This window comes from Meles meles, chromosome 10 (assembly GCF_922984935.1).
Source record: "Meles meles chromosome 10, mMelMel3.1 paternal haplotype, whole genome shotgun sequence".
In the NCBI taxonomy this organism is placed as follows: domain Eukaryota; kingdom Metazoa; phylum Chordata; class Mammalia; order Carnivora; family Mustelidae; genus Meles; species Meles meles.
This window is the reverse complement of record NC_060075.1, coordinates 98,755,422-98,777,492: the sequence shown is the minus strand read 5'-3', so window position 1 is coordinate 98,777,492 and position 22,071 is coordinate 98,755,422. Positions and strand designations below refer to the sequence as shown.

The window sequence follows — 22,071 nt, the reverse complement described above, 5'->3', positions numbered from 1 at the left end:
GTGAAATTCACTAGTGAATTTACCTGGTGCTGGACTTTTCTTTGTAGAAAGATTTTTAATTATTAATTCAGTCACCTTACTCAGACATTGTTTTCACTATGGTTTTTGATGAGAAATAAGCTACTAATTTAAGGATCACATGTATGTAACAAGTTGCTTCTCTTGCTTCTTTCAAGAGTCTATCTTTTCGAACTTTAACAGATGATTATGATGTGTCTAGGTATGCATTTCTTTGAATCTATCCTAATTTGAGTTCATTGGGCTTCTTTGATATGTAAATTCATGCTTTTCATCAGTTTGGGGAAATTTTATCATTATTTCTTCAGCTATTCTTTGTACCCTTTTACTCTCCACCCTTCCGTGGAACTTGTATTATGCATACAATGGTGTGCTGGGTGGTTTCCCACAGGTCTCTGGTGTACTTTTCGTTTACCTTTAGTTTTCTTTTTTCCTTCTTTCTTAGACTGGATAATTCCAAATTGATTTATCTTGAGGTTTTCTGATTCTTTTTCTTCCAGCTTAGGTCTGCTTTTAATTCTTACAGTGAGTTTTTCAATTCAGTTATTGTACTTTTTATTATTTTAAAAATTTTTTAAAAGATTTTATTTATTTATTTGACAGAGAGAGGTCACAAATAGGCAGAGAGGCAGGCAGAGAGAGAGGAGGAAGCAGGCCCCCTGCTGAGCAGTGAGCCTGATGTGGTACTGGATCCCAGGACTCTGGGATCATGACCTGAGCCGAAGGCAGAGGTTTAACCCACTGAGCCACCCAGGCGCCCAAGTTATTGTACTTTTTAATGCAGAATTTCTTTTGGATTCTTTTTTTTTTTTTTTTCAATAACTTCTGTTTCTTTATTGATACTTTTTGGAGAGAAATCATTTTCATACTTTTTAAGTACCTTAGACATAATGTTCTTTGATCATATTTAAAATAACTGATGTAACTTTTCTTTTTCAACATTTCTTTGGCTATTTGGGGTCTTTTCTGTTTTCAAACAAATTTAAGGATTATTTGCTCCAGCTCTGTGAAAAATGTTGGTGGTATCTTTAAAGAACTTACCAAACTCAACACCCAGAAAACAAATAATCCAGTCAAGAAATGGGCAGAAGACATGAACAGGCATTTCTCCAAAGACATAAACATGAAAAAATGCTCCACATCACTTGGTATCAGGAAATACAAATCAGAACCACAAAGAGATACCACCTTACTCCAGTCAGAATAGCTAAAATTAGCAAGAAAAGAAACAATAAATGTTGACGAGAATGCAGAGAAAGGAGAATCCTCCTCTTACACTGTTGGTGTGTTTGAAAACTGGTATAGTCACTCTGGAAAACAATATGGAGGTTCCTCAAGATGTTAAAAATAGCGCTACCCTATGACCCAGCAGTTACAGTGCTGGGTATTTACTCCCCAAGATATAGATGTAGTGAAAAGCACATGCATCCCAATGTTCATAGCAGCAATGTCCACAATAGCCAAACTGTGGAAGGAGCCGAGATGTCCTTCACCAGATGAATAGATAAAGAAGATGTGGGTCTTCAATGGCATATTACTCAGTCATCAGAAAGGATGAATACTTACAATTTGCATCAACATAGATGGAACTGGAGGGGATTAGGCTAAGTGAAATAAGTTAGTCAGAGAAAGACAATTATATGGTTTCACTCATATGTGATACATAAGAAAGAGTGCAGAGGATCATAGGGAAGGGAGGGAAAACAAAAGGGGAAGTAATCAGAGAGAAAAACCATAAGAGACTCTTAACTCTAAAAAACAAACAGTTGCTGGAGGGTAGAAGGTTGGAGGAATGGGATAATTGGGTGATGGGCATTAAGGAGGGCATATAATGCGATGAGCATTAGGTATTGTATGCAACTGATAAATTATTGAACATACATCTGAGACTAACGATATACAGTATGTTGGTTAATTGATTCAGATTTTAAAAAATGAAATAATTTTAAAAAATGAAATGATTTAAAGTATTTGTTCAGTAAGTCCAAAATTTGGGTTTCCTCAGGGACGATTTCTGTTGCTTTTCTTTTCGCTACCTATGACAATACTTTCTTGATTTTTTGCATGTTTCATATTTTTAGTTGAAAACTAGACTTTCAAAGTAATTTAATGTGGCAACTCTAGAAATCAGGTGTGAATGTTATTTATGTCTTGTTATTGTTGGTATGTTTAATGATTTTTCTGAATGAATTCTTTAGTTTCTATGTCATTTGTGATATGTAGCCACTGAAGGCACTGCTCAGTTAGCCTAGGCTGTTAGCTGGATGGAGATTTTATTGACACCTGGAACTAGTCTCCTAGTCTTTGCTGAGGGTCTTTGTATGCTTGTGTGGTAGACTCTTAGCATTTAGCTAGGCATTGATTACTTTGTCCTTCACTAGTCTGCTCTGCAGAGCATCATTTCAGCCAGAGGTGAGAACTTACATTCTGTCCTGACTAAGCATGCCGGTCTTGGGCATGTGTATGTGGCCTTCTGTTTACCCAGGGGTATGTTAGAACTTTTCAGAGCTCCTATGGACTTGTCATTCCCAGCCTTTCCTCTTAAGCATTTTGTTTAGCCTGTTTTACCCCAAGTGTTACCTTCTGCATCTGGCATTTGCAGAGTTAAAAGAAAGCCTCTAGTTATTTTTGAAAAATACTCTTTGGGAAAAGGTTTTGTACAGTGGTTGTGCTCCGAGTTAAATCAAGTGAAGACAGCCTTTGAGTGGTATCTTCTTGGAAACTGCCAGAGAGGTCAAATAATGACAGTTCTCTGGAAGGAGGCTTTGAAGTCCCTGCAGCCCCGTCTGCCCCTCTAGTGGCTGCCAAGCTGCTGGTTCTTACAGTGATTGGCATGGTGGTTATCAGAGCTAAGGCCGACTGGGGAGGAGGAGGAGGAGAGGGAGATGGAAATGGGGGAACTTAGAATGCTAGGAGCCCCCCAGGCCTTTGTAACAAATTACCAGAGACTGGGTGGGTTAAACAACAAAATTATTGTCTCCCAGTTCTGGAGGCCAGAAGCTCAGTCATGGAGACGGGGTTGATTGTGCCTGAGGGCTGTGAGGGAAGGGTCTGTTGCATTTCTCCTTCCTTGGCTTGTGGGTGGCCATCTTCACCCTGTGTCTCTCCACATCATGTACCCTCTGTATTTGTATGTCTCCAGATTTTCCCCTTTCATAGGACAACATCACTGGATTTGGACTCACCCTAATGACTCATCTGAAGTTGATTACTTTTGTGAAGACTGTGTCCAAATACGTTCACATTCTGAGGTACAGGGATTAGGGCTCAAACGTATGCATTTGGAGAGAGGCATAATTCAGCCCATCTGTGCTAAGATTCAGTTATTTTTCTTGAATAAGTTTTTCACTGGTTGTTACAAGTCTTTGATTAATTTCCAGAATTCTGAAAATGTTGATCTTGATAATTTCCGCCAGTTTTTGTATTACCTTTATGAGGGAGATAATTTTTTAGAGTTCCTTCCTCTGCCATTTTCACTGATATCACAGCTTTTGTTTTAGAACTACAACCTTTAAGCCTAAATTGTAAAATAGACCCATGCTAAATATGGAGAACAAGCTGATGGGTGCAAGAGGAGAGGCGGACGGGGGGAATGAGCAAAATGGGTGAAGGGGAGTAGTAGATACGGGCTTCCAGTTCTGGAGTGAATGTGTCATGGGGATGAAAGGCACAGCACAGGGAATGTAGTCAGTGGTATTGTACAAGCATTGTATAGTGATGGATGGGAGCTACACCTGTGCTGAGCACAGCATAGCATAGAGACTGGTTGATTCACCGTGTTGTGCACCTGAAACTGATGTGACCTTATGGGTACACTTCATTTAAAATAATAAACATGAACTACAGAAAAAAAAAGACTGTTCTGGGAGTTTACTTTTAACATATTAGTAATATATATCAATATGAGGATAAATTGGCATATTTAAAATTATCTTATTATGGCATTATGTCTAACTGTATATCTTCTGCTGGAATCTGAGCATATTCCCCACAGCAGCCTTGTTTATTGATTAACTTCTATTTATTGTTCTCTAAATGTTACCTTCTTTTTTATTACATGGCTTAATGCATTATTATTGATGTACAGGGGCATTATTTACTTCTGTATGTTGATCTTGTATTAGGAAACTTCTGGGTTCAGTTATATTTTCTTTGATTTAAACATGTACATAGATTAGTGGAGGCTAGAGGAAAGGCAGAGCAGGAAGGATATACCTGTGCTGAGTTTCCACAGATGAGGAGGCATTTAGATAACTCCCTGAGTAAAGCCACACAGGAGTTCAGTGTGCTGCTTTAGGGCGGGCTGAGCAGGTATGCTCGGAGCAAATGGTGTGAGAAGAGATGTAATAAGAGTTATGTAAAAGATCATGCCCAGAAGAGCCGGTAAGTCATGCTGAGGAGGAACAACTGTATACATTATGCAGGTATCCAGGAAATTAGAAGAAAAAAGTGGAAATTAATTGAGGCAAGTAGGAAAAAAATAAAAGGAGGAATTAATGAAAGAGACCAGAGAAGAACAGTAGGTTTAATGGAACCAAAAACTGTCTTTGGATGGGCTTTTGACAAATGTTTCATGAGTATCCGAAGTACAAAGAGTATTATGAATAGATAAAGGTATGCTGAACTTATAAATTAAAACTTAATACTTTGAATAATTTTATGCTACATAAACTTTAAATGAACAAGTCTAGTAAAATATAAATTTCTAAAACAGACTTAAGTTACATGTTAGACTAATAATCAATTATGTTTTCCTGATTGATAATCAAAAGTTTCTTTTCCAACTTTTCCCCATTGCCAAAAAAAAAAAAAAAGTACCAGGCTAAACAGTTTTCCAAGGACAAAAAACACTTTCTATGTTCTTTCAGAGAAAATTTATAGGAGAAAATCTGCCCAGTTCACTTTATGTGGCTATTACAACTTTAGAGGCCTTTCTTAGTAATATTAAATTCTAAATAACTTTGAAATTGGATACTGAAATTGGAAAAGGACAAAGGATACTGAAATTGGAAAAGGACAAAGGATAGTATAACAATGACATGCAATTGTATTTCTGAATATAGGTACAACTGTCCCAGGAATAATATTTGCAAATTGAATCCAACCATATTTATTTGTTTGTTTTTTTAAAGATATATTTATTTATTTGAGAGACAGAGGGAAAGAGAGTGCATTCACCTGGGGAGGGGAGTAGCAGAGGAAGAGAATCTCAAGCAGACTCCCCTCTGAGTGGAAGCCTCATTGAGGGGCTTGATCTCATGACTCATGAGATCATGACTTGAGCTGAAACCACTTAAAGGACTGAGCCACCCCGGTGCCCCCTGAATTTAGCAATATTTAAATAAAAGAGCATGATCAGTTAGAATTATTCCAGGAAAGCAATACTATTATCAAACATTTAATTAAAATATTCAAGAAAAAAAATGATCACCTCATTCAGTATAGAAAAAAAATTTGTTAAAATCAATACCAGTTAATGATAAAAACAAATAACCAAGAATACAGGGGAACTTTCTTACCCTATTATAACCTTATTATGACAGTATCTGTCTAAAAGCTACATTCAGTAAACGGCATGCTGTATGGTGAAACTTGAGAGACAGTCTTTTTAAAGTTAAGAAAAATTTCAGTTCTCAAGTACAGTTTTTGTTTTACTGGATCACAGAAAACTCTATTTAGTGAATCAGTGAGGGGACAGCATGCGATTACTGAGGAGTTACAGAACCTTTTCTGAAAGCTTACTTATGTGTAGATTCAAAATAATTGAATCTTTACTGTATTCCTTTTGTATCTCCTAAAGAATACTATTTTTGCCTGTTTAATGATCAGTATTCTTTAAATTTTGAAGCACAGTGGGAGGGGCACCTGGGTAGCTCAGTTGGTGTCTGTCTTTGGCTCTGGTCATAATCTCAGGTCTCTGGGATCAAGCCCAATCAGGGGCTCCCTGCTCAGCAAGGTGTCTACTTCTGCCTTTCTCTCTGTCCCTGCCCCCACTTGTGCTCGCTCTCTCAAATAAATAAACAGGTCTCCAAAAAAAATGAGAAAAATGCTTAATAATTAAAATCATAGCATGTATTTATTGACTTTTTAATCATTTAATTTTTAAGTTCAGTACTTTGTGTCACATCACTGTGAGTAATCTATTATTCCTCTAATCTAAATGGTTTTATTGATTCTTTTCAGTTCTGGTAGCTTTGCAAAACTAAGATAAAGTCTTAATAATTTGTAATCATCTTAATTCTTTGTAATTAAAATAATATTCTGAGAATAAAACAAGTTAGTATAATGAACTCTTCATAAAAGACCAGTGCATTATTTTCAGATTGAGACATACACACACACACCCCCAAATAAAATGCATGTGTGTATTTTGAGTGTTAGTTAATACATGGGATGTGAAGAAATTTAGTTTTTATCAAGTAATTACAATAACCCAAAGAAAAGTTACGAAAGCATGCAGCCCGAACTACAAAAATGTGAGGCGTTTTAGAGCATGAAAGAATATAAAATATTATTGGAACATTTTAATGTTGTATTTTCAGTGAAAGTATATGTTATGCTTCATCAAAAGAGTCCACACGTGTTATGTGTAACGCCACGACTGCGAAATTCGGAAATGATAGATCCATCGTTCCAATGGCATGGGCCAAGAGGAAAAATTATTTCAGGTAGGCTTTTGTTTCACTTACCATAATTACATTAATGTATCTGAAATATATGCAGAACAAAGAGAGTATTCCTATCTCTTACATATGCATATGTTTCCTCAAGTTTTTTTGTTTTGTTTTGTTTTGTTTTTTTTTAAAGATTTTTTATTTACTTATTTGACAGACAGAGATCACAAGTAGGCAGAGAGGCAGGCAGAGAGAGAGGAGGGGAAGCAGGCTCTCCACTGAGCAGAGAGCCCGATGTGGGCCTCGATCCCAGGACCCTGGGATCATGACCTGAGCCAAAGACAGAGGCTTTAACCCACTGAGCCACCCAGGTGCCCAAGTTTTTTTGTTTTTGTTTTTTTCCCTGTGATTCCCTTTGGAGTGAGAGTCTCAGTGTGTGTGGAGTTCTTTTGGCAGCTGTATTCCACAAAAATGTGACTTTTTTAAAAGTTACTAATGTCATTTTCGTTACCCCAGTCAGACTTTTCTTATGTCAGTCTTGTAGTTTATCTTGCAAAATACAGGATATTTTTTTCTTTATATGAAGAAGCAGATATAATTCTGGTCTTTTATTAAAAGTACAAATGAACCCTTTGAGCTGCAGATGTACAAATAGGGTTTTGTTTGTTTTTCTGCAGCCCCACTTTGGGACAGCTTGAGACTTTATTCATAGTTAGAGTCTTATATTTTCTGGTTTTCTATTTCTTTCTGACTAAAATCCATGCTAATGTGGATTACACTTGGATTAAATATTATTATCCATTAAAGAAAAAAAGACTACATTTCAACATTGAGTATTTTAGTATTAAACACATGTGTTTAGATAAGCTGCATGGTTTGACCGTGATTGTGTATTGATATGTTCTTGGTGCTGTGCTTACAAAAGAGGGACCATAGTACTCAGATGTTCATCTGGAGGAGAAGGGAGACTTGAAACCCTGGATGGTTCCTTAAGTTTTTAACACAGTTTTGAGAAAACAGGCTCTTCCTGTCATGAAGATACTTCTTTCCCCATAGAAACTACTATTGATATGACTGATGTGATCAACATTTTCTCTATTCAACTTATTTTGTTGCTTTGAAATGCATATCTTACTTTTATTCTAATTTTTCATTTGCTAAAAGCTGATTTATAGCATAATTTAAAAAATATTAATTAGCTTAGCTGTTCTTGTTTTCAGTCTTAATGAATATCCAGCTTAATGAATTTTCATCCTAAAGTTCTGTTCAATGAAACACCTAATTATTTTTGCATCCTTTCTGAGGAAGTTTTCTTTATTGCTCTATTCACCGCATTTATTTATTTATTTTCTTTCTTTCTTTCTTTCTCTCTTTCTTTTTGGTATTTTGAGAGAGTGCCTCTGTACAAAAGCTTTCAGGTTTATTTTGTTATGTTGGTTGGGGGAAAGCAGCTTATTCATATCAGTACTTGCTCAGGAAACAGTCATTGGAAGTATTTGTTTTGTAATATGTTAATTCACATTTTTATATACTTGAATGATCTCAGCTGTATAAGTCAATCGGAGAAAGACAACTATCATATTTCTACAATATTTATGCGGATTCTAAAGTAGCTTAGAATTAAAGAGGTACTCCTCTCTTTGGGTGAGGTGGTCCTTCAAAGTGAACTACTCAGGTCTTAATTAGGGAGTGGCCACTTGGTGGGTACCATTGCTCTAGGCTTTGTGGGAAATTCGAAGATCAAATCTAGCATCTCTCCCTGACTGTAGTAATGCAGGAGGAGGGGATTAGCAGAGATAAGTAACAGAAATCCCGAGACTGTGCACTTATAAATCCATGAAATGGGCCAGGTATAAATACATCCAATACTGAAAATGTAATCGGATTTTATTTTTACTGCTCTATAATAGTAGCACATAATGTATCTTAAATATATGTATGTTACCATGTATGTTAAATATAGTTTATGTCTGGTGTTAAAACTCTGTAAGTTCGAAACCAGAAGCATTTAAGTATTTTTCTGTTGTAACAAATGTTACTCCTTTGATTTGGAGATTGAAATTGGAAACATTTTCTTCTCTAAGATGCCATGTCAGTCTTGTAGTTTATCTTGCAAAATACAGGATATGATAGAATTTGACTTCTTCAACTAGGAGCAATAATTTATTTTACTTCTTTTCATAGTGTAAATAGATTTTGAAAAATGTAGTTATAATAAAATCATATTAATAGTGTTTTTTTATTTATAAAAACTATTGTCAGAAAAGTCTGGTATTCTGACATCATGATCATATTTTAGTTTGCAGTACATGGTAGCATCACAATTCACTGTCTACCAGTTTTAAAGATCATTTGTTGTACTATCATTATGATTTCAGAAAGAACTGGAAATGTCTAATTTTCCTAAAGCTTAAAAAGTGGAGAATCTCTTTGGAATCTAGATTAAAGTGCACTGTACTTAGTTATCTTTTTATGAGTATTCCAAAATTAGTTTCCCTAAAATTGAACAAAAGGAATCATGTCATTATGTAATTACTTGCATAGTCTCCTGGAGAGAAATATTCAGATTGTTTAGATGGATTGTAAAATATAGGGGACCAATCTTAGATTTGGTCTCTTTCTCTTTCCCCACCTTTTCTTTCTCTCTTTCTCTGTCCCTACTGCCCCCCCCATTTCTCTCTTTCTCTTTATTTTTTTTTTTAGAGAGAGCACATGAACAGGGGAGGGGCGGGGGAAGAAGGAGAGAGAGAATCCCAAGCAGGCTCCATGCTCAGCACGTAGCCAAATACAGGGCTCAATCCCATGACCCTGAAATCATGACCTGAGCCAAAACCAACATGTAGACACAACTGGCTGAGCCACCCAGGCGCCCCTCCTTCAATATTTTTTTATTTACAAATGTAATACATTTTTTGCACAAAGACCTGTACTTCTTACTCCAGCCTTCCTTCCATTCTGATGAATTAACTCATTCTGGTGTGTGCACTTTCCCACTTTCCTGAACATATATAAACACACATATGCACATCTGTTGAATTTTACCCTGTAACTACACTCTTGTTTCTAATGAGATCATAGATTTTTATCTTACCTTACCTTGATATATTTCTATGAAATGAAGCAGTTCATATATACAAATGTATATAAGATACATGCAAGTTATGACACACAATAAAACAAACATCCCAGAACCTAGAAGTCAATATATACCCTTACCAAGACTATTGCACCTTCTAGTACATTGCTTACAAATCCTATTCTTCTGTCCCCAAACCCCTGATAGGTAAACAGTGCCCTGACCTTTTACAGTATCACTCCCTAACCTTTCTTTGGTGTATTTGTCATGTACTGGCATACAGCTACACATACACATACTAGTTGTTTAGTTTTTTGGACAGTCCTCTTCAGTAAGTACAATCATTTCCTCTAAAGATTTTTTATTTATTTTTTTGACAGACAGAGATCACAAGCAGGCAAAGAAGCAGGCAGAGAGAGAGGGAGGAAGCAGGCTTCCTGCTGAGCAGAGAGCCCGATGTGGGGCTTGATCCCAGGACCCTGGGATCATGACCTGAGCCGAAGGCAGAGGCTTAACCCACTGAGCTACCCAGGTGCCCCTCCTCTATTTTATATGTGAAAAAACAGGAATTGAGAGAAGAAGGTACTTACCTAAAGTCATGTGCCTTTGAAGTTTGGCTTCAGAGTTCACAGATATTATATAAATGAAGTAGGAATAGAATTTTCCCTAGTCACCATTTTGTGACTTTTTATATTTTGTATCTTAAAGAATTTGTCCAATTTAGAATCTTCAAGTTTCAACTGTGGAATTTGTGTATATGAAGTAGTTTGTGATACTTTTCTTTAATATATTCAGGATCTGTATGATGTACCCCATTCTGCTTGATATTGGCTGTAATCTGTTCCTTTTCATTTTGGTCTCCCTGGATACAGATTAAACAATTTTATCAGTCTTTTCAAAGGACCAGCTCTTGGTTTGATTTATTTTTCTCTGTTATTTTTTGTTTTTTATTTCATTGGTCTCTGTTTTTGTTTTTATTATTTTCTTTCCTCTGTGTGATTTGGGTTAAGTTTGCTTATCTTGTGCTGGTTGTGAATTCTGGATTGACAGTTTTTGCTTTTGTTTTTGTTTTTTTTTTCTTTCAACATTCTAAAGATGCCCTTCTGGATTCTTTTTGCTTGCATGGTTTCTAATGACAAGTCTGCTGTAATCTTATCCCAGTCTCTCTGTAGACATTGTGCATTTTTTTCTAATGGACTTCAAGATTTTTTCTTTGCCTTTCATTTTCAGGGATTTGAATATTATATACCTCTTTTTGTTTGTTTGTTTTTTGTATTTTTTCTGTGTAGTGCTCTCTAAACTTCTTGGACATTTAGTTTGGTATTTGCCATTAATTTTTTGAAAATTCTTAGCTATTATGTCTTCAGATATTTATTCTGTCCCATGCTATCCCTCCTCTCCTGAGATTACTTTCATGTAGATGTAACACTGTATGATACTGTTCCACAGCTCTTAGATTCTTTCTTCTTGGTGGTGGTCATGGCAGTATTTTATTTTTTTCTCTTTGTGTTTCAGATTGGGTTGTTTCTTTTTACCTGTCTTCAAGTTCATCGATTCTTTCCTTAGCTGTGAGGCTTTTTACAAGCCCGTGGAAGAAATACTTCATCTGTGTTATTGTAGGATTTGTGTGTGTGTGTGTGTGTGTGTTGTTGTTGTTGTTGTTGTTGTTGTTCATTTTGTTTTGCTCTTCTACCATTTTCATTTATTTCTTACAGTTTGAGTTTCTGCTGAAATCTCTCCTATCTGGTCTTGTATATTATCTATGTTTTCCATTAAATTTTTTGGTACATTTGTCATTGTTATTTTAAATTAATTGTCTAATATTTTTGATATCTATGTCATTTAAAAGTCTGCCTCTGTATATTGCTTGGTATTTTGGAAATGTGTCATTTCTTACTTTCGTACATGCCTTCTAGGTTTTTGTTAAAGTTGGATATCTTGAAAAAGATAGTAGATAATAAGTATTTTTATGTTTTGAGATCAACACCTTTTTAAAAATAGTGTTATGTCATGGTGCCTGGGTGGCTCAGTCTGTTAAGTGTCTGCCTTCACTCAGGTCATGATCCAGGGTACTGGGATAGAGCCCTGCATAATTTCATTACAAATTCTTGCTCAGCAGTGAAGTCTGCTTCTCCCTCTCCCTCTGCCTCTGCTCATGTATTCTCTCTCCCTTGCTCACTATCTCAAATAAATAAAATAATTTTTTTTAAATAGTGTTATGTCTTCAGTATTATGAGTTTGTGTTCATCTAGTCAAGAATTTGTCTGGGTTTAATATTGGTTGTTGTGGTGGTTATTGAAAGTTTCAGATAGCTTTAAAGATATTTTAGGTGTAGTCTGGTTCTTGAGAAGTTATTTTTCCCCAATGTCTGATCTTTCTTTGGCTTTGAATTCTCCTTAAAAAAAAAAAAAATTCTCTGGAAAGAATCTCTTTCTTGCAGTTCTTCTAATTTGATTGCATTGCATTTTTACTAGATTCTTATTGCTGATGGGTAGCAGGAGGAGAGGGATAGTCTCTGATGTTCAGTTAAGCTTAGCTTTTGGCAGGTATAGTATCCTTGGGTCTTGGCAGGGCGGGGTGGGGCTAGCCATCACAAATGCTTCTCCACCTTTAGGGTTGGCCTAATACTTCTTGCTGACTCTTCCACAAGGATGAGGCTCTTTTTTTTTTTTTTTTTCCCTTCCTGTTTCCTTCCCTAGTGGTACCAAGTTTCCATAGTGCCCCACGTGACTATTTTTGTTCCTTTTTTTCCCTGTAGATTAAAGCATTGTTCTTACCAGGAAGTGGGAAATGGGCGTGGGTAGACTTTGTCAGTTTGCTAGACCCATCCTTTAGCCAGAACCCAATGGGAGTCTTGCTCAGGATTACCCTTGCCTTCCATTTGGCCACTCAGTTGTTGCTGAAGGTAGAGCCTGTAAGAGGGTATAATACTCCCGCCTTTCCCCACCCCAGTATCTGGTCCTCAGAAGCTTCACATGTTCACACTGGTTGACACTGGCTTTTAGCAATTCACTGAAAATTTTCAGCTGAGTCTTCTTAAATACATGGGTCCTTGTTCTTTTTATAGGTTACTGTCTATCCCCAAATTTCAGATTTGTTGGTTGCCTTCCCACTGTAATCTTTTGATAGGTTCAAGAAGAGTTGTTAATTGGAAATTTCTCTTTTTCCTGATTGTAATAGTGGAATCAGTGTTCTCATAGTCAATTTTTATATCTGAGCAGAAACCAAAAATGTAAACCTATTTTTAAAAATAATAAGTGTGGGGCACCTGGGTGGCTCGGTGGGTTAAGCCTCTGCCTTTGGCTTAGGTCATGATCTCAGGGTCCTGGGATTGAGCCCCGCATCTGGCACTCTGCTCAGCAGGGAGCCTGCTTCCCCCACCATCCATCTCTCTGCCTACTTGTGATCTATCTTTCTCTGTCAAACAAATAAATAAAAATCTATATCAAAAATAAATAAAAATAATAAGTTGTAATGAAATTGTGCTCAAATCTGCGTGTAATTTTAGAGCTCTATGACATGGACTTCTTGCAATCTAGTCCAACTCTGAATTTTTAGATGATCAAACTAAGTTGTAGAGAAAGAGAGGTACTAATTCAGTTATTCATTGACTGTATGCTGTGTGAGTTGTTACAGTAGTGTCCCTCAGCATCATGAAATTCCCATTCAAACTTAGTTACTCAAAAATCATTTTTTAAGTGGTGTTATAGAATGACATTTTTTATTGGCTATGGAATCCTCTGGGTATCTTTTCAAGTGTGCCACTTTTAATTTTTTTAAAAATAAGATGAGAGGGTGTTTTATTATGGATCATATGCTACTTATTTTTCTGGCTGTCCTAATATTTAACATTATAGTAGGCATTCAGATGTGTATGAATGCACTTACTAATTTATACTTGTGGATTGATAAAATTTCATTACAGATTATTGCCAAGAATGCGTATCTTCATTGACAACATGATATTTAATATCTATGGGCACTTTTTTTTTCCTTATAGTCTGAGAAGAATAGATATTAATTCTTTATTTTTAAAAATTTATTTAAATTCCAGGTAGTTAACAGACTGTAGTATAAGTTTCAAGTGTACAATTTAGTGATTAAACACTTCCATATAACACCCAGTGCTCATCAAAAGTGCACTCCTTAATCCCTCACCCATTTCCTCCATTACCCCACCTACTTCCCCTCTGGTCACCATCAGTTTGTTCTGTAGAGTTAAGAATCTGTTTCTTGGTTTGCGCCTCTCTCTCTCTCTCTCTCTCTCTCTCCCTATGCTTGTTTTGTTTCTTGAATTCCACATACGAGTGAAATCATATAGCATTTCTCTTCCTTGACTGACGTATATTGGGCACCTTTTATCATATTTACTATCAAGTATTTGTCTCTGCTGAAATATATAGCAAACAGTTGAAAACTTGTTAATCTGTTTTAGAAAAGAGATATGCTATGATAAATATGTAATCTTTCATCAAAAAATATTCGTGAAGAAGTAGGCATTGTAACACAAACATAGTCCCAATTTATAACCCGTTTTCCAGCTTCATCCAGGATATGGAAATAGGAATTCTTAAGGCATAATTCTCTATGTAAATTCCTTGAGGGAGAATATATCCATCTATCCGTTTCTACTTCAGTACCTGAAGTAGAGCTTCGCATGTACTAGAAACCCAACACATTTTTCTTGAGCAAATTAATAGTGAAAATTTCCTCACTAAGAACATTCATTTTTTTGTCTTATTTTTAGGAAATAAATTTATTCAAAATAAACCTCAAATTGAAAATTATAATAAGTTGTTTACTTAAAGAAGAAAGGATAAGCATTTGCTAGGTTAATACTTTTCATTCTAATGAATGGCATATTAAATTGTTGGGTGAATTTCAATGTAATGGTTTTCACATGCAAAACTGGTTATGAACTTTCAGAATGACAACTTGAATTGCTTAAGGATTTGTAGATTTTTCAAGTACTTTTAACAGTTGTATTCATCACAGGAAAACAATCCTGTGAGGTATGCTATCATGTATTATGATTCGTTGTTTCACAAATGAAGGACCTAGACTTCAGAAAGATTAAGGGATTACCAGAGGGTTAAATAGTTCATGAGAAAGAAAGGCAGATCTAAATCCCATGTCCGAAGCCTCTACATCACAGTCTTTCCTGTTACACAGCATAGTTTTCTCCCAGTGTCATACTGAGGTAATAAAGCAATGGAAGTCAAAAGGCTCTTACATCCAGTCCTAACTGTAAACACTGCAGCTCTGTGCTTGTGTGACTTTGGACAAATAGGGTGATCTGATCTTCTGTTTTCTTTCTTGAGCAGCCCTTAGGGTTGTAACCCAGCCTTTGCCTGCCATCATGTGTAATGACTAGAAGTACCTAGTTGTTAGTATCTTGGGTTAGCCTTTGTTCTGGGTGCATTCCTCCCTTTCACATGTACTTTGTAAGCTTACGGAAGGCATAACTTAGCTATAAAATACACATATACATAATTATAGTGTATACAGATATCTACTGTTTTCATATGTATATGAATATCTGATAGTGCTCACAGCAGAGCAGGGAGATCAGGAGTGCATTAAGTACATGGAATTGTTAGTTTCTTACTACTTAGGCAGCCACACAGTTGGTGAACTCTGATTAGTAAAAATCAGACACTGAGGTGAGGTGATCCTGGTGGTGGGTATTGAGGAGGGCACGTTTGCATGGAGCACTGGGTGTGGTGCATAAACAATGAATCTTGGAACACTGAAAAAAATTAAATTAAATAAAAAAAAAATCAGACACTGAGAAGGTCCTCCTGGCACATGCTGTCAACAAACACCAGACGCAATGACTAGTTAGGCCCTCAGCTCCTTTCAGTGATTCTGTAGGTAAAATCTGATTTTTTTTTTTTTTAAAGATTTTATTTATTTATTTGACAGAGAGAGATCACAAGTAGGCAGAGAGGCAAGCAGAGAGAGTGAGAGGTAAGCAGGCTCCCTGCCGAGCAGAGAGCCCGATGCGGGACTCGATCCCAGGACCCTCAGATCATGACCTGAGCCGAAGGCAGTGGCCTAAACCACTGAGCCACCCAGGCGCCCCAAAATCTGATGTTTTTAACTCTGTTTAGAAAACATTTTGTCATTTTATCTCAGTGTCATCATTTAAACAACTAAATACTGTATCTTATTCCTTTATTAGAGAACAGCACTGCACAAGTGACATCCACAGGAAGCCTTATATTCCAGAACTTTGAGGAGAGCATGAGTGGAGTGTATACATGTTTCCTGGAGTATAAACCTACTGTGGAAGAAATTGTTAAAAATCTTCAACTTAAATATGTTATATATGGTAAGGAGTGCATTTCATTGTATTTTTAACATTTCTTAATGTTTTCAAGTATTTATGTATCTTTAGGTTTGTCTTAAAAGCATTTTGTCATTTTTAGTCTTTTAATTAAAGAACAATTCCTGCTTTCCTGTGTTTTACAAAGTACTCTGTAAAGTTTTAGTGGCGAGGGCACTTGTTTTTTCAGGGGAAAGTTGACAGGAACACATAAATTTAAGCTGATGAATAAAAACGGGAGTTATAAAAATTATGTTTTCAAATTATTATAATATTATAGCCTGTACTGCTTTTAAATCCTGACATTTCATGCTTGATGGCACACTGCTATCCCCCCAGACAGGAGCATGAAATGCCACTGTATAATCCTTTTCTAAAAGTGATTTGATCTCTGGAAGTTTGAGATTGGGAGGGCTGGGTGGATAATGGAGTAGCCAGGAGAACAGCCTGAGCAAAGGTGGCTTATAGCTTCCCTCTCATGGGGGAGGCCCACCCATGGTGGAGAAGATAGTAGTCCTCCCCCATGCAGGTGTCTGATCTCCAGCACCTGTAAACGTGCTACTTCAAGATGTGGGACTCTGCACATAGTAGTAAGCTAAGGATTTGGAAAAGGAGAGATGATCCTGAGAAAACTGAGTAGGCCAAGTATAATCACAGGGTCCTTATAAGAGGAGGCATGAGAGATACGGCGGATAGAGGACATGTCATGGTGGAAGGAGAGGTCTCAGTGGTTTTCTTTGAGAATGGAGTAGGGGCCACACACCAGGGAGTGCAGGAGGCCTCTAGAAGTTGAGGATGGCAGACAGACAGTTTCCTCTAGAGCTTCCAGAAGGAATGCACCCTGATTCTAGCCTTGTAAGATTCACTTTGGACTTGATTTTCAGAATTTCAAGATGATAAATTCGTGCCATTTCCAGCCACTACATTTGTGATGATTTGTTACAGTAGCAATAGGAGAGTAATGTACCATCTTTGTTTCAGCTGAGTTACAGAACAAACGGCAGAATTATTAGTGGTTTCCTGATAACTTTTGGTCACTGAATAAACACTATCCCATATTTCCAAAGAAAGACATCATTTTTTCTTTTTCTTTTTCTTTTTTTTTTTTAAAGATTTTATTTATTTATTTGACAGAGAGATCACAAGTAGGCAGAGAAGCAGGCAGAGGGAGAGGGAAGCCCAAGGCGGGGCTTGATCACAGGACCCTGGGATCATGACCCGAGCTGAAGGCAGCCACTTAGCTGACTAAGCCACCCAGGCACCCCAGAAAGACATCATTTTTTTATGAGAAATCATATTAATTTTCTTGAGCAAAAATTCCTGAATCAGTCTCGCTTCACTTTTGTTACATAGTTTTCTCCATCTTGTTATTTCATAGGTTTTGTCTGTACCGAATATAATCTCTGATAAGGGTGTATTCATATAAGCTGACAATTGTAGCAGTGCCTTAAATGAATGCTAGTTGATGGTAATGATGAGCACAGCTAATCTGTGCCAGGCAGCGCTGCGTTTTTACGGTAGCTCTCATACCCATAAAACACTCATAGCACTTCTGCAAGGCATTGTCAGAAGTGCTTTATTTGTATTCAGCTAATTTAATCCCCACAACAGACTGTGCATTACATACTACTGTGTTCTGCCTGTGTACAAACACTGAGGCATAGAGGGGTTGAGTGAATGTGGGGAGACTCCGATGTGAATCTAGGAATTCTGATTCGGGAGTGTGTGTTCTTACCTTAAAGTTAATTTTTTACATAGGCACAAAAACCAATTAGATCCCCTTTTAACTTTTTAGTATAAGTTCTTTAGTATACACATTTGGCATATAAATGGTGTTTTATTTTATTTTTGTTAGTATAGCTGACATACAGTGTTACATTAGTTTCAGCTGTACAACATAGTAATTCCACAACTTTAAACTTTATCCTGTGCTCAACAGGAGATACACATGTATTTTCGTATTATGGAAACTAAATTGTTAGTATTTCTGTAAGAAGAATTCTATAAGGTAGAATCTTCTACAGAATATCCAATGTTATTTTTGATAGAATCTGTCAGTTTCCCTACAAAGTGTGGATCAATTTATATCCCTGCCATATGAAAACTTCGTCTTTTATAAGATAGGATTTTTTCTGTTGGCTTGTGTTTGGCTTATGCTGAGTAAGCTTCCCTGAATTAGAAGAACTGAATTCACTTATAATTACCTTTTTATATATGGAATGTTTAAAATTTTAGAAAGTAACAAAAATAACATAACACCCAGAATTACTATCAGATTTAAATATGGCAAGACCATAGATGTCTGGTGACTCATTCCTTTAATATGCCCATCCTTAATTAGTAAATTTGAGCATTTAAAAGTATTTTTGTTACCTAGTGGATTACATTGCCTTTTCAGTTTTGATGCGATTTTCATTTTGGATGATTTGCCTTTTTCTTAGTAATTTATAGGGTCTTACCAGTCTGCATATCAGTCCTTTCTTTACATATTGCAGTAGCTTCTGCGTATCTCTCAGTATGATGCTGTTTATACTCCAGAAGGCAAATGTTGTTGTAGTTAGATCTACCAGCTTTTTTTTTTTTTTTTAAGATTTTATTTATTTATTTGGCAGAGATAGAGACCCAAGTAGGCAGAGAGGCGGGCAGAGAGAGAGGGGATAGCAGGCTCTCTGCCGAGCAAAGAGCCCGATGCGGGGCTCGATCCTGGGACCCTGAGATCATGAACTGAGCCGAAGGCAGAGGCTTAACCCACTGAGTCACCCAGGTGCCTGCCGAACTTTTTTTTTTTTTTTTTAAGATTTTATTTATTTGAGAGAGAGAGAGAGTGCATGAGAAGGGGGAGGGTCAGAGGGAGAAGTAGACTCCCTGCTGAGCAGGGAGTCTGATGCAGCACTCCATCCTGGGTCTACAGGATCATGATCTGAACTGAAGGCAATCGCTTAACCAACTAAGCCACCTGGTGCCCCGATTTACCATTTTTGAGTTGTGATTTTTTTTGCATTTGATTTGTTTTCTGAGATCATTCCTTATACCTAGAAAATAAAAGTTTCCTACATTTATTTGGTTGGCCTGTGTTTATTTTTTTATTAAAGTATTTTATGTATGTATGTATTTATTTATTTATTTATGGCAAGTAGAGGAAGGCACAGAGAGAGGGAGAGAGAGTGTGTCTCAAGCAGATTCTGAGGTGAGCACGGAGCCTGACATGGGGCTTGATCGCCTGAGCGAAAATCAAGAATTGGACACTTGACTGAGTCACCCATCGCCTGTGCTTTTTTAATTAAACATTTTATTTCAAGATAATTGTAGATTCATGTGTAGTTGAAAAATATAATCCAGAGATCCCAGGTGTGCTTTTACTCAGTTTCCCCCATAGTGACATCTTGTGAACATATCGTACATAATCAGGCCGAGATACTAAGCTCATGTAGTATAGCAATCTTAGGCAGATTCCCCCAGTTTTATAGTCCTCCTTTGTGTGTTTGTGTGTATATTTAATTCTTTAAGTTTTATCACAGGTGTATTCTCCTGTATCCACTGCTACAGTTAAGATACATAGCAATACGAGCAACAGGAGTATACTTTGGGTCTCCCCCCCCTTTTTTTTTTTTTTTTAAGATTTCATTCATTTATTTGGAGAGAGAGAACACAAGCCTGGCTGGAGGGACAGAGGGAGAGGGAGAAGCAGACTTTCTGTCCTGAGATCATGATCTGAGCCAAAGGCAGACATTCAGTGGACTGAGGCACCCAGGGCACCTGTGGGTTGTCCTTTTATCCTCACCCTATTTCCCTCTTACCACCTCATTGTGACTGACAACCACCGTCTTCTCCAATTCTATAACTTCATCATTTCTAAATTATTATATAAGTAGAGGAATAGCATACATAATTTTATGGGATTGGCTTTTCTTCATTTGGCTTAATTCTCTGGAAATTCGTCTGCATGGTGGTGTGCATTTATCATTCATTCCCTTTATTCTGAGCTGTATTCTGCAGTCCACATGTGCCACAATCCTGTTTAACCCCTCACCCGCTGAAGCACGTCGGGGTTGTTTCAGGCTTGGGGCTATAACATATAAAGTTGCTACGAACCTTGTGTATATTTTTTTGTGTAGGTACATGTTTTTACATCTGTGGGATAAATGCCCAAAGTGCATATTGGCTATGGATCATGTGATAGTTACATATTAGTTTTACAAGAAATTGCCAAATTCTTTGCCACAGTGGCTGGGCCAGTTTACATTCTGCCAACAGCTTCTCTATGTCCTCTCTGGTATTTGGTGTTGTCATTATCTTTTATTTTAACCATTCTGATGGGTGTGAAGTGATATTTCATTGTGGTTTTCATTAGCATTTATGTAATATCTGTGGATGTTGAACATAATTTATGAGAATATTTGCCAACTGTATACCCTCTTTGGTGAAATATCTGATGATATTTTTGCCCATTTTCTAATTTGATGTGGTACTGTTGAGTGTTTTGAGTTTCTTTTAAAAATACATATTTCTATATGTATTCTTTTGTAGGTTATGTTATTTGCAGATTTTCTCTTCTGGTCTATATCTTTTCAGTGTCTTAATGAGATTTTTTCCCCCAAAGGGATGGTATCTAGAATATATATTTTTTAACTTTTAATTTTTTTAACCTCTTGATCCTCTCATCTGTTTTTTCTAAACTTCACTACCTGCCTGTGCCAGCCACCAGTCTGTTCTCTGTTATCTATGAGCTTTTCTCTTCTTTCCTTTTTTTTAAGATTATACATATAGGAGAAATCATACAGTATTTTTCTTTCTTTGTCTGATTTATTGCATTTGGTGTAATGCCTTCAAAGTCCACCCATGTTGCTACATGTATGCACGCATGTGTGTGGTCAAATCCCAAGATTTCTTTAGCCATTCAACTGTCACTGGATGCAGTTTCCTTATCCTGGCTGTGGTAATTAGTTCTGCAGTGAACATGGGGCTGCAGATATCTTTTTGTGTTAGTGCTTTTTTGTGAGGGCTAAATCCAGAAGTGGAATTGCTGGATGAAAATGTAGTTCAGTTGTAATTTCGTGAGGAACCTCTGTACTGTTTTCCACAGTGGCTGCTCCAGTTTGTTTCCTGTGTTGTTGATTTCAGCCCTTCTGACAGGTGTGAGGTGGTATCTCGTTGTGGTTTTGATATGCATTTCCCTGATGATGATGTTGAATATTTTTTTCATGTACCTGTGGGCCATCTGTGTGTCTTTGGAAAAATGCTTATGTAAATCTTCTGCCCATCTTTAATTGAATTGTTTGTGTTTTTTGCTGTTGAGTTGTATCAGGTTGAGGTGTATCAGGTCTTCATATATTTTGGATATTAACTGCTTATTATACATATGGTTTGCAACAGTTTTCTTCCATTAGTAAGTTATCTTTTTTATTTTGTTGATTATTTCCTTTGCTGTGCAGAAGCTTTTTAGTTTTATGTAGTCCCACTTGTTTATTTTTGCTTTTATTGCTTTTATTCTTGGTATCAGATTAGAAAAATTGCCAAGGAGCTTGTCAGCTATATTTTCTTCTAGGAGTTTTATAGTTTTAGGTCTTACATTCAGTTCTTTAATCTACTTTGAGTTAACTCTTGTGTTTGGTGTAAGATAGTGGCCCAGTTTCATCCTTTTCTATGGGTGGTCCAGTTTTCCCAGCACCATTTATTGAAGAGACTATCCTTCCCATCATTCCATCATTGCATGTTTTTTGCTCTTTTTTTGGTAAATTAATTGACTGTGTATGTGAAGTCTTTTCCACTTATCTTTTTTTTTTAATTTTTTTAATTTTTTTCATTACTGTAGCTTCATAGTAGAGTTTGAATTCAGGGAGGGTGATGCCTCCAGCTTTGTTTTTTCTTAAGATTGCTTTGGCTATTTGGAGTCTTTTGTGGTTCCATACAAATTTTAGGATTGTTTGTTCTATTTTTGTAAAAAATGCTATTGAATTCTGATAGGAAATTTATTGCATCAGTTGATTATGGTAGTCTGAACATTTTAGCAATATTCTTACAATCCATGCACATGG

General features: G+C 36.6%; 1 protein-coding gene across 2 annotated transcripts in view; it reads left to right on the top strand.

The window, feature by feature from the left end:
- The window catches only part of LOC123951333 (zona pellucida binding protein), a 108,347-nt gene that overhangs the window by 5,683 nt on the left and 80,593 nt on the right, over nucleotides 1-22,071 (top strand). Inside the window, exons 3-5 of one of the 2 annotated variants that reach the window (XM_046019971.1) lie at nucleotides 6,561-6,686; nucleotides 15,336-15,338; nucleotides 15,893-16,042. In XM_046019971.1, the coding sequence (XP_045875927.1) occupies nucleotides 6,561-6,686; nucleotides 15,336-15,338; nucleotides 15,893-16,042 (279 nt within the window). The remainder of the gene's footprint in view (nucleotides 1-6,560; nucleotides 6,687-15,335; nucleotides 15,339-15,892; nucleotides 16,043-22,071) is intronic. The other variant, XM_046019970.1, reaches the window with a different exon arrangement.